Raw genomic sequence first — 16520 nt, 5'->3', positions numbered from 1 at the left:
TTACCTATTCAAGAAAATACCAACTATTTATTCTTAAGTGAATTGAACAGAAGTAATACTGAATGGAGCACTATAAATAATGCAGTGAAAAATAAAATGGAAAAACCCCAAAGGCATCCCTCCCAAGATGACAGGTCTGCCATTGACCAGATCCTTTCTCCTGTCCTCACTTGCTGTGCAGGCCTGTGTCTCTTCACTGCTGGGTGGAGAGAGAGCCAGGACACAAGTTCTCTTCCATCTCAGGAAAGATCAGGGACATGACCTTCTTTCAGCATTTTCAGTGGCTGTAATTTATAATTAACTCAGGAGCTGTGCTGTGGAACATTCATTGTTTCTAACAGTCCACTCCTTAACTGATTAAGAAGAGAATAAGGTGTCTGTCAATGTCATTTTTATAATGACCCCTAGAAGTGAAATTTCCAGGTTAAATGTATATAAGATGAGCTTGAGGGTCGCAGATTTTACACTTGAAGCCTCAGCATAAAGATAGAGCCTGGTAGAGGAAGACTGAGTCTGCTCAGATCTATGTGGAGATCTAAAGTCAGAGAGATGGTCCAGGCAGAGGTGCAGGACACAATGGCACCTAGCAGGAACCATGGCTAAAAAAGGCCCAGGTGCAGGCCACCTCATCCTTGAGTAAGTTCTCAGGAAAGCATCACACACTGCACGTTGGACAGGAGAGAGCTGGAATGGTTCCAGAGCTCCTCCCTACATGCCTGAGGCCCCCTCTCTCACTCAGGGGAGCTCTGTATGAGAAGGTCAGTCTGTTACAGAGCCCAACCTGACTGAATGTTTTCCACCCAGATGCAGATCTGAACTGCCACATGTGGACTCACCATAGCTATGGAGCAGGACAGGTGTTTACAGGGAGCAGGTCAGGAGATGGGGATACTGCAGGCAGGTCAGGGTATGAAGCCTTAAATAAGAGACCAGGCCCTCACCAGGCCCAGTTTCCTCCAGCAGTAACCACATCCTGCAAGAATGTGTATTAAATCTGAGTAACTGAAAGGAGTTACTCACAAAATTATATATTATAGAGATAGCTTGAAGATACAAAAGTAAATGGTAGCATCCGTAAGTAAAATGAGATGTGACCCTTAATGGATATGTGGTGTCCATTGATGTCCCCAAACCACATGCATCAGAAGGAAATAGTCTGATGAACTGAGCAATAAGGAGCACAGACAATGTGTAAAAATCACAGCTACTTAATAACAACAACAAAGCTGGTATACAATAAGTGCACCGGTGAATTTTATCCAGTATTTAATAAAGAATAAATACTGATTGTTTTTCAATTCTTCAATCAAGTTGAAGGAAAAACCACCACCAACTTCTTTTATGTGACAAAATAATTCTGAGAATGAAGCCAGATAATAATGTGTTAAAATAATATAAATGAAAACACTCTGTTGGCTAATATTCCTACCAAACATACAGAAACGTGTTCAGCTTAATGTTTGCCACGTTAACTAACAAGCATATTCAAAATTAACTAACATGATCAATACTGGGCTAATCTCAGTGGTGCAAGTATGATCCCTCTCTCACAAACTATCTGTTTCCACTGGTTTTAACATGTTGTATCTTACTATATTTTACTATATGTGATAGTATAAAGAAAAATTTTAGAGGCAAGGAGATAATATAGAAACCATTTTTTGTTTTCTGTTAACTGGTTCTAAATACCCTGTAATTCTTTCATTCTCTTGAATGGCTTCACACTGTCTTGATATGCTTGATGCTATAGTATACAAACTTATACTCAAATAATTCAAGGAATGAGGCACTATTTTGACTACTATTATGTTAGATTATCTGGGAGTGAAATACAATGATGCTTAAATTGTTCCATTTTGACAAGTGTTGTTGTATTACAATGTCCTCTTTTATCTCAATCTCCATCCTTTTTTTAAAAATTAAACTATTTTTCGTTTTTTTTCAATTAAGGGAAAACTAAATTAAAAAATATTGAGATATATTATAGTAACTATTTGTTTTCCTATTAACCTGATTTGAACCCCAGTATTGCTCTCCCCATCTTGTTCTCTCTGATTTTACTATATTCTTTTTGTTTGATAGTATCAAGTTTGAGGGTATAGGCAACCACTTTGAAGGAAATAAGATTTACTATGATACCCATTATAGTTTGACTATTATCTTCTTTTGAAATCTTGTAAGGTCTCCAGTCTAGGTTTTATTGGTCTTGTTCTGTACTGTTTTGATCAATTCTATTATACCTGGTGATATAGGAAACTCTTTTTAAAAATAGCAAGAGGCACAATGGTAACCATTTGTGATCATCTGATACTCTATTTTTGCATCATGTCCTATGCCCACCCTTCTGTTCTAACCAACTCTGTTTTATTTAGTCATGTTAGGATTTATTCTCTTCAAAAAAATGTAATAAGAACTGTGGGAGTAAAAAAAACTCAAAAAGTGTAATTGTTATTGTAAAAAAGAGAGAAAAGGAAGGTGGTCTAAGGGATATAACTGCATGCTTGAGTGTGTAGGATGGAAAACCATATTACTGAGCTTTTGTTGGATCATTGAACAGAACTTTCTGCAATCTCACTGTATGAATGTCCACTTTATATGCTTTAATTTTATAATTTGGACAACTGTTTCTAAGGTGACAAGATGTAACCTATTAACTAGTGATTTCTTACTGAATTTTTTCTTGAAATTCTGTATTACTTGTACCCTTTTACTGCTTTGTTTTTTATTTCCTATCTTTGTTCTCTTTAATTAAAAAATAATCAAACCTGGAATGGATATCTTTTATTTATTTATTTATTTATTTATTGGGCACTGGAGATCCAGCTCATGACCTCACACATGCCAGGCAGGTGCTTAAGCCACTGAGTTAAATCCCCAGCCCACCAATGGATATCTTTTACATCTTGTCATCTTCTGAGAAGTTGCCTCTTCTCTTGAACTTGATACTAGCAAGCATACCCACAGTGAATAAAATCAGTCAAGGCCAAATAACATTCAAACAAACCAGCTTCAAAGAAGATCAGTCATAGAAGACAATGTAAGTAATATAGGGTTTCAGTTTTAGTTAATAGGAAATTAAGGATAGTTACCATGGTATAACCTGCTATTTTTGGGTTATCTCTGTGTGCCCTCAAATCTAATATGAGTAGACAGACAAGAACAAAATATAACCAAACTAAATAGAGCAACAAGACTACTGTAGATTTTAAATCCTGATACACTTTTAACAATGTCCTCTGCCTTCTATTTTTAGGCAATTCCTCACCTTTCTCCTTCTCAGGATACTATTATTCACTGTTCAGAGTGATATTAGTCTAGTCTCTTATGTTACACTGCATTTTAAAAGCTTTCCCACATTATTTACATGCGTAAGAGTTTGTCTCCAGTGTGAATTGTTTCATGTTTCTTACAACCTCCCCATGTGCTAAAAGCTTTCCCACATTGCTTACATACATAGGGTTTCTCTCCAGTGTGAATTCTTTCATGTTTCTTACAATTTCCCCATGTGCTAAAAGGTTTCCCACATTGCTTACATACATATGGTTTCTCTCCAGTGTGAATTCTTTCATGTTTCTTACAATATCCATGTTTGGTAAAAGCTTTCCCACATTGCTTACATACATATGGTTTCTCTCCAGTGTGAATGCGTTCATGTTGCTTACAATGTCCAGAACTAGTGAATCCTTTTCCACATTGCTCACATACATAGGGTTTCTCTCCAGTGTGAATTCTTTCATGACCCTTACAGTTTGCACGTGTGTTAAAAGCTTTGCCACATTGCTTACAAACATATGGTTTCTCTCCAGTGTGAATTCTTTCATGTCTCTTACAAACTCCCCATCTGTTAAAAGCTTTCCCACATTGCTTACATACATATGGTTTCTCTCCAGTGTGAATGATTTCATGTATCTTACAATCTCCCCGTGTGCTAAAAGCTTTTCCACATTGCTTACATACATATCGTTTCTCTCCAGTGTGAATTCTTTCATGTCTCTTACAGTTTGCACGTGTGTTAAAAGCTTTGCCACATTGCTTACAAACATATGGTTTCTCTCCAGTGTGAATTCTTTCATGTCTCTTACAAACTCCCCTTCTGTTAAAAGCTTTCCCACATTGCTTACATACATATGGTTTCTCTCCAGTGTGAATTCTTTCATGCTGCTTACAATCTCCCTGTGTTTTTAAAGCTTTCCCACATTGCTTACATACATATGGTTTCTCTCCACTGTGAATTCTTTCATGTTTCTTACAGTCTCCCCATGTGTTAAAAGCTTTCCCACATTGCTTACATACATATGGTTTCTCTCCACTGTGAATTCTTTCATGTTTCTTACAATGTCCATTTTGGGTAAAAGCTTTTCCACATTGCTTACAAACATACGGTTTCTCTCCAGTGTGAATTCTTTCATGTCTCTTACAAACTCCCCGTCTGTTAAAAGCTTTCCCACATTGCTTACATACATATGGTTTCTCTCCAGTGTGAATTCTTTCATGTCTCTTACAGTCTCCCCATGTGTTAAAAGCTTTCCCACATTGCTTACAAACATATGGTTTCTCTCCCGTGTGAATTCTTTCATGTTCCTTACAAGGTCCAAGTTGGGTGAAACCTTTTCCACATTGCTTACACACATAGGGTTTCTCTCCATTGTGTACATTTTCATGTATTTGAAAATGAATTTTACTGCTAAAAGCTTTCCTACATTTCTTACATATATGCGATTTCTGCCCAGTGTGAAGTTTTTCATGGATTACACAATAAGTGTGTGTGCTGAAAGCTTTCTCACAGTGCTCACATTCATAACATTTTTCTCCAGAGTGAAGTCTTTCATGTACTTGACAATATGTACGTGTTGTAAAAGCTTTCCCACATTGATTACATACGTAGGGTCTTTCTCCTCTGTGAATTCTTTCACGTTTCTTACAAATTCCAAGTATGGTTAAACCTTTCCCGCATTGCTTGCATACATAGGGTTTCCCTCCACTGCAATATTTTTCATGGATCTGAACATTGTCATGTGTTTCTGTTTCTTTCACATTCACATTACCTTCTTCAGTACCAAGGAAGACTTCTTTACACTGATTCCATACATCTCCAGATGTATGTCCATAGGATTTCCCTAGCTTGTCATTTCTGTAAAGAAAAAAATCACATATAAGATTTATAACCATATTACTAAGTTTTTGCAGTCTCGCTGTTTGAATCCCCACTTCATATGTTTCACTTTTGTATTTCATATCTATTTCCATGAGCACCATATGTAATCATCATCTTGCGATTTCTTACTGTTTACTTTCACTTTGAAATTAGCATTATCTCTACTTATTTTGTTTTGTTTAATCTTTCCTTATATAAATTTAAAAAAGAAAAATTCACAGTGAAATGGGTCTCTGTTTAATGACTGCATTAATGTCAAGTTCTGTTTTTAATGCCTGCTAAGAAATTCTGACCATGAAGCAACAGAATGGCCTTGTAAGATATGTTGAAAACAACCATTCCCAAAAGACTGGCATACATTTAGAAATCTTAAAACTTGGTACTTTGAAATGCAGAATCTTTAGCTTCACTTTGGGCATGGGCACATATGTGTATCACATACAGATTATTCTGATATGTTTCCCCATTCCAATCTCCCTTCTGTCCTTAACCTGTAGTTCCCTTTTCCATATTGTCAGTCTTACTTTTCTCTATCAACTTTCTTTCATTACATTCCACAATTTATATTTTGGTGTCTCATCTAAAAGAAACCCTGTGACCTTTTATGTTTTATAGCTGAGCTATTTCACTGAATTGATGGGTGAAAGACCCATCTATTTCTTATGGCAAATGACATTATATTATTTATTTTTTGACATTATATAACACATATTTTCTTTTCTGGGCTGGGAATGAACAACAGGTATTAGCATAAAATCTGTAGCTTTTTAAAAATCTATTTTAAGAGATTTTCGCTGATCATTAAGCTGTGAAGTTTGAACTTGAAATTGCCATTCTGCAAAATCTGATTCCTAGTGTGCTGGGTTTACAAGAATGCACAATCACAGAGAGTCTATTAATATTTTCCTTCTCCACAAATCCAGTGATAGATAGATAAGCTTCAAGGCCTGATCTGTTATAACTTAATCTGCTTTGTATATGAGTAAGCATGTATCAGTATTTTATGAGGATTTGAGATTTTAAAAATATCCAGGACAAGTGTGAGGGGATCAATTTCTAGAGACAACTGCATACTGATATTCAAAATGAGTGCAATAACATTCCACCAGCCTACTAAGAATATTAATCAGAATGGCTGATTCTCTAGAGAATGTCTTGGAAACATGAGCACTCAGTTTTATTTCAAATTCTATTGCAATCTTAGCAATTGTTAGATAATGAATGTGTTATATTCACATGTAGACATGGGTAGAAAAACTGAAGGCAACTCAAAGTGTATCCTCTTTGTATTCATCTATATGCAATGTCATACATTTTCATGATTTAATTCGCTCATATATACACTAGCTTATACATCTTCAGAGAATATTACTGACATTAAATTGAATGGTGTCTCTTTCTTTGGTTGTCATTTTTCTGCTACTCACTAATTACTGAGGAACATTCCTCTCCTTGTGAGTGCGAATTACCTTAAGTAGCTCCAGTAAATTTTGCCTTCTTTTTCAGCTTCCTGGATATCCCAGAGTCCTCCTGAATTGTAGACATAGAAATACCAGGACTCTTTAGAGTAATACATACAAATTAATAGGTTTTGTTTAGATTTATGATATAATGTGTCCAGGTGTGAGATATTTTTAAAAATATTTTCATATTCTTTTTCATGAAACAGCACTAATGAGCAAGAAACAATATTCTGACAGCATGAGGGGCAAAAAGATTTTATCCTTACCTATCAGAGTCATGTTCCTAAAGGATTCGCCCATCACATCTCTGTAGAGCTTCTTTTGGGATGGACTCAGCAAAGTCCACTCCTCATTGCTGAAGTTCACGACCACATCCTCAAAGGTCAACACCTCCTAAAGGATCATACATATATTTCTCAATGGAAGGTTGAGACCCCAGGTTTGGGATATCTTAAACTTTCTCCTAGAAATCTGAATCAAAAGCAAAGTGTGGTGGTGCATATCTATAATCCCAGCACTCAAAAGGCTGAGACAGGATGGCATCAGTGTGGTCAGGGCAATTCTAGGCTCCATAGGGTGTTCAAATCCACCTGATATACATACAGAAAGCTTGTCTCAATAAAACAAAACTAAACTAAACAAATACAACCAAACAAAACAGCTGAATGAAGACTGATTTCTTCCAATTTTAATCCATGTCTTGGTCATTAATTTTGTGTATATACACATTTTTGTTTCCTTTTTTTTTTTTTATTTAAGAGGAAAAAGAGAAAAACACAAAACAAGGCAAAGCAGTGTAAGTTTACACATAATACAGAACTACAAAAAAAAATAAACATAACAGTAAGAAATCACCTGTTAATAGATTACATAATATCATCTTGGAAATAGTTGCTCAAATCACAGTATCAAAGAATACAAAGTAGACATTCAAACGGAGAGACTGCAAACAGCTGTGTTCAATGATCCAAAAACATTAATATAGTCAGCTATTTAACATCCCTAAACACACTTGTTGTTATATCCGTTAGAGCTCTTTTTTTTTTCCCCTCCCTCTCTTTTTTATAACAAAATTTACACATTTTGGATTTTATTACTCCTCAGTTCTCATTACTCTCTTGGGGGGGAGATAATAAAGTCAAATATGGCAAAACAAAGCTGTAAGTCCAAACCAAGGATAGACATAGCACATGATGTAGAACAGAGTACAGGGTCATCAACAACATTTTTGAAGACAGCAAATTTGATACTAGATTGCAACTCACTGCTAATGTAACAGCCAAATAAGAGCACTGATTCTTGTGCTGAATCATGGCAAGATTCCCCTTGCACTGTCTCTAAAGCAGAGCTCACAGTGAGAAGCCTGCAGGACCAGCAAGCACAAAGCACAGAGGCAGATAAATATCCCATCAATTGACTGGAAAGTCAAGCAAGCATCTCCCCTCCCCGGTCAGCAGTGGTGGTTTGGCAAATTGCAGCCCTTCCAGGGGGAAAATCAGCAGCAGCTCCTGAGATCCATGCCAACCTGGAATTTAGGACACTGGGAAGCCAGTCAAGCACCACTTCTCCCTGGTAAGTGGTGGCAGTCTGTCAGACTGCAGCCCTTCCAGGGGGAGAACCAGCAGCAGCTCCTGAGATCCATGCTATGTTGAAACTTAGGATGCTGTGAAACCAAACAACCAGCCTGTCTCCCTAGTAAGCAATAGTGAACCTACTGATGCACCACCTAGAATCAAACATCCCACTTCCCTACCCCTCTTCTCCTGTCACCCCCCACCATTAGCAAATGGGAACCAGAAATCTGAGCATCTCCTGGGAAGTTGACCATAGCAAATAAGGGGGACTTCCTTCTACTATTTCTTTTAAGGAAAATGTTTTTATTATTGTTTCACTCTATTCTGATTAATGGTACTGCTCCATTCAATATTCTGTTTGGATAAGTTCTATAACATTCTGTATTTCATCTCACTTTGATATATGTGATTAAAGAACAACTATTACAAAGATAACAAAATATACTGTGATACCTATTACTGTTATCCCAGTAACCTGTTGTGAAGTTGTGTACCAATTTCACTGTGATCTTAGTTGGCCTTATGCTGCCTTGTTCTGTTGTATTTTACCAATTTCAATATTCAAAAAAAAATCTCATCAATCACTTTGATAGACTACAGATGATGTCTCTTCAAATCTCATTTAAGCCAATGAGTATTTTGTTCTTAATATACTTAAGCAGAATTTTGAAACATTAATTTGCTTTCATAGAACAAAACATAAATAACATCAAATATGGTACATAAATAATAACTCAAGTGTTAGTGGAAAATGGCTGTATTTTTAAAATATGTATATAAAATGAAACCAGGCCCAAGCTGTAAATTATACCTCACTGTTACCAAGTGATCACTTTCAATTCAAATATAAGAAATATATCTTGGGAGGCTGGTGAAGGACATCTTCCTTGAATTTGGGGCTATCCTAAGTTACAGAGCTGTCTAAAATAGACAATCCCTGACTGAGACACCGAACAAAGTGAAACTTAAAAAGAGACTGCATAAGATATCTTTGGTTTGTTTTAAAACATTATAGGCACACAATACAGAAAAATTCCAACAATACACAACACTTTCTGAGGAACAATGTGGATATCTTCCATACTACACAGAAAACACTTTCATAGTTGGGTATTTAGCTCAGTGACATGAACGCCTGCCTGGAAAGCATAGGTCATGAGTTTGATCCTTGGTACAAAAAAAAATTCAAATTTCACTTTCATGACCCTGGGGCATAATTAGAGCTAATCAAAATTAGATCTCAAGTATGGAACACAAAAATAATGGGTTGACAGGGTTGTGGAATACTGATTGTTGCCAGAGCTGGTGTTGATCACCTCAATGAAGCAATCAGAATCCAACTTTACTTCATACTTACTCTCTAAGAACTACCTGACTTTCAGTGAAGACCCTCACTGTTGTATGTCCTGCTATTTGCTTCCTGCATCCTCTCCTGTCAGTCACTTCCACATCCTTTCCATACTCCTCTGATCCATCCTAAGCAGAAAACCCTTCATGCCTAACTAATTGATATCACTGCCAAATTTCTATTTAGGGCTTCTCATTTACATCACTTAGATAAGTCCATTGCAGAGCATCTATATATTTAAACTGTCTATGAACAACCAAGCTACTAAATCAGCTCTTAACTTAGAGATGACACCCCTATTCCTTTCCATTCAGAAGGATATCACGTGTATATGTCCATGCAAATGCCTAAATTTTGGGATTTTTCGATGAGAATTTAACAGGTAGCCCTTTCTGGAATTTGTCTTTCACAAATATTTACCCTGTCCTTGATAACACTTTCATATTTGCTTCATTTTTCTCAGACTTCAAAACTCTATGGCTTTTCTTACAAACCTAGACTGTGAGCGGGGTTGCCACCTAAATTATTAAGTATGCTCAGAAATTATTTTGCACTGATCTGTATAATACACAGGAGTTCACCAGGTGTTTGGGAAGCCTTTCTCCACTGAGGCACACTACTACAAATCCCTGAATTCTCAGGACCTTTGTCACTACCTGTCCTGAGGATGGAAATATGAGAACATACTATAATTTAAGGAGATCACTATAAATACAAAAAAGCCAAGTTTAAGTTGAGCCATTGTGGCTATGAGGCCACATATTACAGACATTAATAAATTCCAGACATTCCAGATCTGCTACTCTGAGGAAAGAGAGCAGAGACCAAGTTCATTACTGCTCTACAAGCTACAAATCATCATGGTCAGGGTCTTCCCAAGCTCCTTCCAATGCCTAAGATGGTGGAGTTACCAGGCTAGCAATGAATTTGAAAGATGATACTTGAGTCTGCTGCTCTCATAGTGAAGCCAGGGGTTTGGGGACCTCCAAATCACCCTTGCCAATAGCAAGAGGCAAAAGGGACAGTGAATGACCCATGGGCAATGCTGCAGGACCTCAGAAGCTGAAGCTAACTAAATACCTGGGGCTGCAGACACTGGAACTACTCCTAAATACTTGTAACTGGTTTCACCCAATCCACCCTATTTCTGGGCTTCCATCCACAACCTCACTATTCCATGGTTCCAGGATCTCTCAGGTTCTTTGCTAATCAGGCCACAGGACATCGAACGTACTAAATGAGATCCAGCAAGCATTTTGCTACCACTATTGTACTCAGAACAGATAAATCATGCTGAGACAACAGAAGAGACAGAAGTCACAGCCAGCAATGGCCCGCCTGATTGGACAGTTCATATAGCCTGCCCCTTCATCACTGATTGCCTCCTGCTCTACTGCTCTCCTTCTGAGTCAAGAATAAACAGGGAAAGGAACCCCTCCCTGAAAGCGAGGGTCCCAAATGATAGACTGTATTGCAGAGACTTCTGGAACTGTCATTCTTCTACAGTGGCGAACTCAGCTCGACAGAGCAGTGTTTGTACTGAAGAGCTTACCTCAGGCTTTTAATTTTCAAATCCATTTTATTTCAAGGAAAAAAGAGCGCATCAAGTAAAATTGAATTTCAAAACATGTCAATCAGGGAGCAAAACTGGTATATACATTGCACATTGTCATCCCCAGATCATTCACCCAGACCACAAGACATCTCTAATCAGTTTTCCAAACAGTCTGTTACAGGCACCTGAGTTACTTAAATACTCTTGGCATGAACCAGGGCTAGGTCCTCCAAGGAGCCCATGCAGGAGACCAGATACCTTACAACTATGGGGAAGACTGACACCTCATGCTATGGGCCAAGGCTAAAGACAATGATAAGCAAATTCATCCATATCCTAAGGATAGATATTCTAAATAGTTCCCTAGCACTCTGAGGAAGTCAGGAGTCACCATTCAAAGAAATGTATCCTTATCCTAAAGAGTGACATTCTAAATACTTCCTATCATACTGAGGAACTCAGAAGTCACCCTCCCAAACCCCTAAGGGAAGAGTCACAGCTGCCTAAGAATGCCTGCTTTCTATGTGACTCCCTTCCCCCTTTGTTCCCAATTTAATCAGCTTTACCTGAACTTAATAATCCTATTGGGTACCATAGCTCTTTCCCATCTTATATCCATTTGCATTGTGAGTTTCTAGTTTTCCCCACCTTAAACTCATTTCACCACATGATTTTACTCTATAAAGTTCCCTGGAAAGGACAATGTTTGGCAACCTGCTCAGGACTCCTTCGCTCTCTGAGGCAGCTTTCTTTCTCTCAATAAGTACATTCTTATCTTAACCTCTGTTGTTCCTAAAATTCATTCTTTGACTTTACAGAAAAAAAAACCCCTCATATTAAACATAGTAGACTGGGAGATTCATTCTGCTATAGCAATATCGATATAAACATTTCTCTTGCTTGAAGTCAGAGAAATCAGTTAAAGTTTGTATCACACAATGTTGATCTCACCTTGCCAGGTATAATTGCATTGAAGGCCTTTATCCCTGCCTTTAAGTGCTGCTTCTTTTTCTGAAAGTGAACTAATCTGTAATTTTGGCTATGGAATCTAAAGTGCATTAAGGAAATGACTCAAAATTTCTTATGAATGGTTTATCACCAGCTGTGGAGGCAGTCAGAGAGCAAAAATTCTTTGTTTTGATTTCTTCATTCAAACCAAAGGATGTACTTGAAAGAGTTTTGCCCTAGAAACAATTACAGGACCTCATGGTGGTTGTTCAAGGTGGAAGAATGTGAAATCAGGGGTGCTTACTCATATGGTCACTTCCTCTTTTCCCCTTGAATACAACTTCCTCTTTCCTCCCCAGGGTCCTAAAGAAAATTCCCATCAGCTCCTGGCATGACATAAATGTCCCTTCCAAGCACCACATGCAGTCAAAAGTCACATATACGCCATATCCCCCTAGTCAGTTGGAAAAAAAAAGCTGAAGTTTAAGTTGAGCCATTGTGGCTATGAGGCCCTGCATAGCCTCATAGTCTTGGTGGCTGTGGGCTCCTCTCCATATTCTTTAAGTAAAGGACCACGTTTACATTTCTTATATTCTGCTTCTCTATTGTGCTAATTTATCTCCTCAGTAACCTCAGTAATCTAACCCATTTTAAACCTATCTCACTACATGATTTTATTCTATAAAGTCCCTAGAAAAGACAGAGTCCTTTGCTACTAGCTCAGCACCCCTTCTGTTTCTCTCAGACAGAAACTTTCTGATAGGATTTTTGGTGTAGTAAAGAAGAGAATATTAATTCAAAATGGCCTTTATTCTAAGATGATAGAACCCCAGGACCACTGGGCATCTGGCTTTTTCTTCTGGAAATGTGTGGGAGGCATACATATAGTTTTTGACTTGGGTGGTGCTTAAAGGTGGCATTGGTGATATGCAAGTAGCTGATTGAGATTCTTTTCTGGCCACAGTAGTTGAATAGGAGAGAGGAAAGTGACTTCAAGGTAAAAGTCCACTGATTCCACTTCCCACTTTGAAAATATCCTATTTAGAGAAAAATACTTTCACTTTCTTTCTCTCAATAAATATACTCTGCTCTTCAACTCTGTTGTTCCTAAAATTCATTCTTGCATTTTAGAGAACACAAACTCATACCAGACATATAAGGTCAGGAGTTTCATTCCACTATATCATGGTGTGGCTGCCTGCATTTCTAACTAACTCAGCTGCCTATAACTTTAAGAATTGTTTACCAATTTGACTTGGAGTAATTGTAGCAAATAAAATGTTCTTAATGGATATAGGGAAGTATACCATTAAATTGAAAAAAATGATTATCACAGTTTTTTGACCCAGCATCAGCCAACATTTTTAACTGTCAAGTATGTGGGAAAACAAAAAATAAAAACAACTCAGAAAATAGCAATCTTATAGGGGACATTACATCATTCACTGTAATTGTCATGTTATCTTCAGGTATTCCTTAGACCACAAAAGAAACATTGAGCCTATTAATTAACATGTATCAGTTTCAATAAATGTGCTCATAGGCCTGCATCTTGAAAACTGTGATTTTTTTTTGTATGGGGGTTTGCACTCATAACTTTTGGCTCTCCAGGCAGCTGCTTGTGTCACTGAGCTCAATCCCCAGCCCCAACAACTTTAGATACTAAATATAACTATTAACAAGGTTTAATTTGCCATTGACCTATTTAGTTATAGACTTTGTAAACCTACATTTTCACGAATGAAATTATTTTCTTTCTTTGCAATTTATATTACATTTTTTTTTAGGTACGACGTATCAAAGTTACAACCTAGCACTTTCCAGGAAGGCGTTTCTGCCTGCTGAGCTAAAGCCCTGGCCTGTATTAATGAATATTTTTAAATGTATAAACATCACCTTATCCATTCAAATAGTATTGTGATTTCAGCAAAGGATGTCAATATAGACAGAAATTGATATACAATCAGAGAGGAAATGGAACCTCAAGGAGTCAATGCAAAAAACTAAATACAACAATCACTGCTACAGGCACAGCTTTAGAAAGGCAGACCTGAAGGTGAAGATGCAGTGACCATGTCTACATGCTCCTGAACAGAAAAACAACAGCTTGAAATGTACTACAGTTACCACCACCTCCTCCAGGAAGTCCAGATATGCATCAATTACCATACTCAATGACCAGAACAACTGGCCTATTGTTCCCACAAAATGCCTTGGCTCTTTCCACATACCTTTTCTCGCTGACTTGTTCCCCTGATTAATAATATTAGTTAAGCAGCTATAAGCTTATAGGTTGATTGTAGTTTGAGACCCTCACTGTACTCACATTGTGACTTTCCTGTATAAATGACCCCTGACAATAGGTCTTTGGCCAAATCACCGAAGACCACTCATGAAAATTCAGAGCTATTCTTCTCTCTGTTTTTCAAAGAAAATTTTTGATCTTCTTTTGTTTGTGACTTCATTTCTCAATGTTGTGAGCCATTAATCTTGGTGCATTTGACATCAATCAGGGCAGTACTATATTTCTCTTATTTCAACTTAAATATGAAATGTCTGCTAAAGGCCATGTTCCAAAGTATGCATTTCAAGCTGCTTGTTTGCCATGAGTTTCACATTTCCATGAGCTTTTAGAAGTCCTCAGTCTAGTGAACTGAAAATATATTGGTGGAAGGAGGTCACTGCTGTCCTGTAGCACAATAGGTGCCATTCCTAAGTCTGTGTTTGTCACTGTCTCCTGGATACCTGTACATGGCCTTCTTTCCTCTGCAGCATCATTCAATAATTCTCATTTTACATAAGTCAACTTTCACTCAGCTCTATTATTGTTTTTTTAAAATACTTTTTCTGTCTCCTTGGTTGTTTAATTTTTCATTTAAAGACATAGTCTCTCTTTGGAGTTCTGGCCAGCCTGGCACTCACTATGTAGGTTAGGTGTCTTTGAATACATGGCCATTCTCCAGTTTGAGCTTCTTCATTGCTGGGGAAAAGAGGTGGGCATTATAGCACATGGCATTTGTCTTTTTTTCTCTTCTCCTTTTCACTACTATTCTTTCATTTCAGTGCCACTGTCATTTAATCCTGGTGTTTGCTTGTGTCAGTAAGGTTTCTGCAGCTTGAGTTGAGTTTGTGAACAATAATATAGGAAACCAAGCAACCCAATTGAGAAATGTGGAATTTCATTAGCAGGTCTCAGGAACACTTGTATACAGAACCCCTACCACCATTTCAGTATCTAAAGAAGATGCTCTGAACTGGAAAGTTAGAGATGTTTTAAAAGATAAAATCACAAAAAGATCCTGTTGGAAATTATTTAGCTAGAATCTTATACTAATTTTTGGATGACAACTGTATTCTGCTTCTTTTGTTGAGCAGGTTAATTTTTTTCTTTGGGCACAGCTCATTTTGCTTTTCCCTGGGACTTATACCCTGTGTGATTTTCCATTTTTCTGAGTGAAATACAGGGCACTAGTTAAATGTAAAGCTCAAGATGGCATCTAGTATGGCAAGCTACAACACAGCTAAGTTACAAGCCTCAATATTTTCTAGGTAAAAAGACACATATCTATAATCTCACACTTAAGACGCTGAGAAAGGAGTGTTGCTTTGAGGTTGGGGCAATTCTGCTCTCCATAAAGGGTTCAAACTAGCTGATATACATAGAGAAAACTTGTCTCAATAAAACAAAACTAAACTAAACAAATAAAACCAAAAAACAGCTGAATAGAGACTGATTTCTTCAAGTCTTAATTACATATCTTGGGGATTAATTTTTGGTATACACACATTTTTTGAGACAGCAAATTTAATGCTCTATTGCAACTCACAGCTAATGTAACAGCTAAATAGGAGCACTGATTCTTATGCTGAGTCACTGAAAGAGTCGCTGTGCACTGTCTCTACAGCAGAGCTCATAGTGAGAGCCTGCAGGACCAGCATCCATAAAGCACAGAGGTGGACAAATATCTCATGAATCACTTTGATGTACTAACAATGATATCTCTTCAAATCTCATTTAGGCCACTGAGTCCTTTGTTCTTAATATACTTAAGCAGCATTTTGATATTTTAAGTTGGCTTCATAGAACAAAACATAAATAACATCAAATATGATACATAAATAATAACTCAAATATTCATGGAAAACTGCTGTATGTAAAAAATGTATAAAAAATGAAACCAGGTATAAGTTTCAAATTATAGCTCAGTGTCAAGTGATCACTCTCCATTCAGATATAGGAAATATGTCTTGGGAGGCTGATGCAGGAGAACTTCCTTGAGTTTGGGGCTAGCCTAAGTTCCAGAGCTGTCTCAACTATAGAAACCCTGACTGAGCCACCCCACAGACAATGTGAAACTTGAAAAGTGACTGCACACAACACCTTTGGTTTGCTTTAAAATCTATATCTATACAATATTTTAAAATTCCACAATATTCAACATTTTCTGAGGAACAATGTTGATATCATACATAGTAT

General features: G+C 37.3%; 1 protein-coding gene across 1 annotated transcript; it reads right to left on the bottom strand.

The window, feature by feature from the left end:
* Positions 1-2793: 2793 nt before the first annotated feature.
* Positions 2794-12491, bottom strand: LOC134474478 (zinc finger protein 345-like). Its single transcript, XM_063242648.1, has 3 exons — positions 12487-12491; positions 6625-6681; positions 2794-5131 (listed from the first exon to the last, which is right to left on the bottom strand). Exons 1-3 carry the CDS (start codon positions 12489-12491, stop codon positions 3361-3363), a joined length of 1833 nt encoding a protein of 610 aa, XP_063098718.1. The 3' UTR covers positions 2794-3360.
* Between the last annotated feature and the right edge of the window lie 4029 nt (positions 12492-16520).

This window comes from Cavia porcellus, unplaced genomic scaffold (assembly GCF_034190915.1).
Source record: "Cavia porcellus strain 051 isolate PalLab524CR breed Dunkin Hartley unplaced genomic scaffold, mCavPor4.1 scaffold_32, whole genome shotgun sequence".
Classification (NCBI taxonomy): Eukaryota; Metazoa; Chordata; class Mammalia; order Rodentia; family Caviidae; genus Cavia; species Cavia porcellus.
This window is presented reverse-complemented; position numbering and strand designations above follow the sequence as displayed.

What these genes read in the sequence shown, in the direction of transcription:
- LOC134474478 (XM_063242648.1), bottom strand. An exon ending in ATTTACTGGAGCTACTTAAG is followed by an intron (nt 5,132 to 6,624) that starts GTAATTCGCACT and finishes TTTTCTTTACAG; the next exon opens with AAATGACAAGCTAGGGAAAT.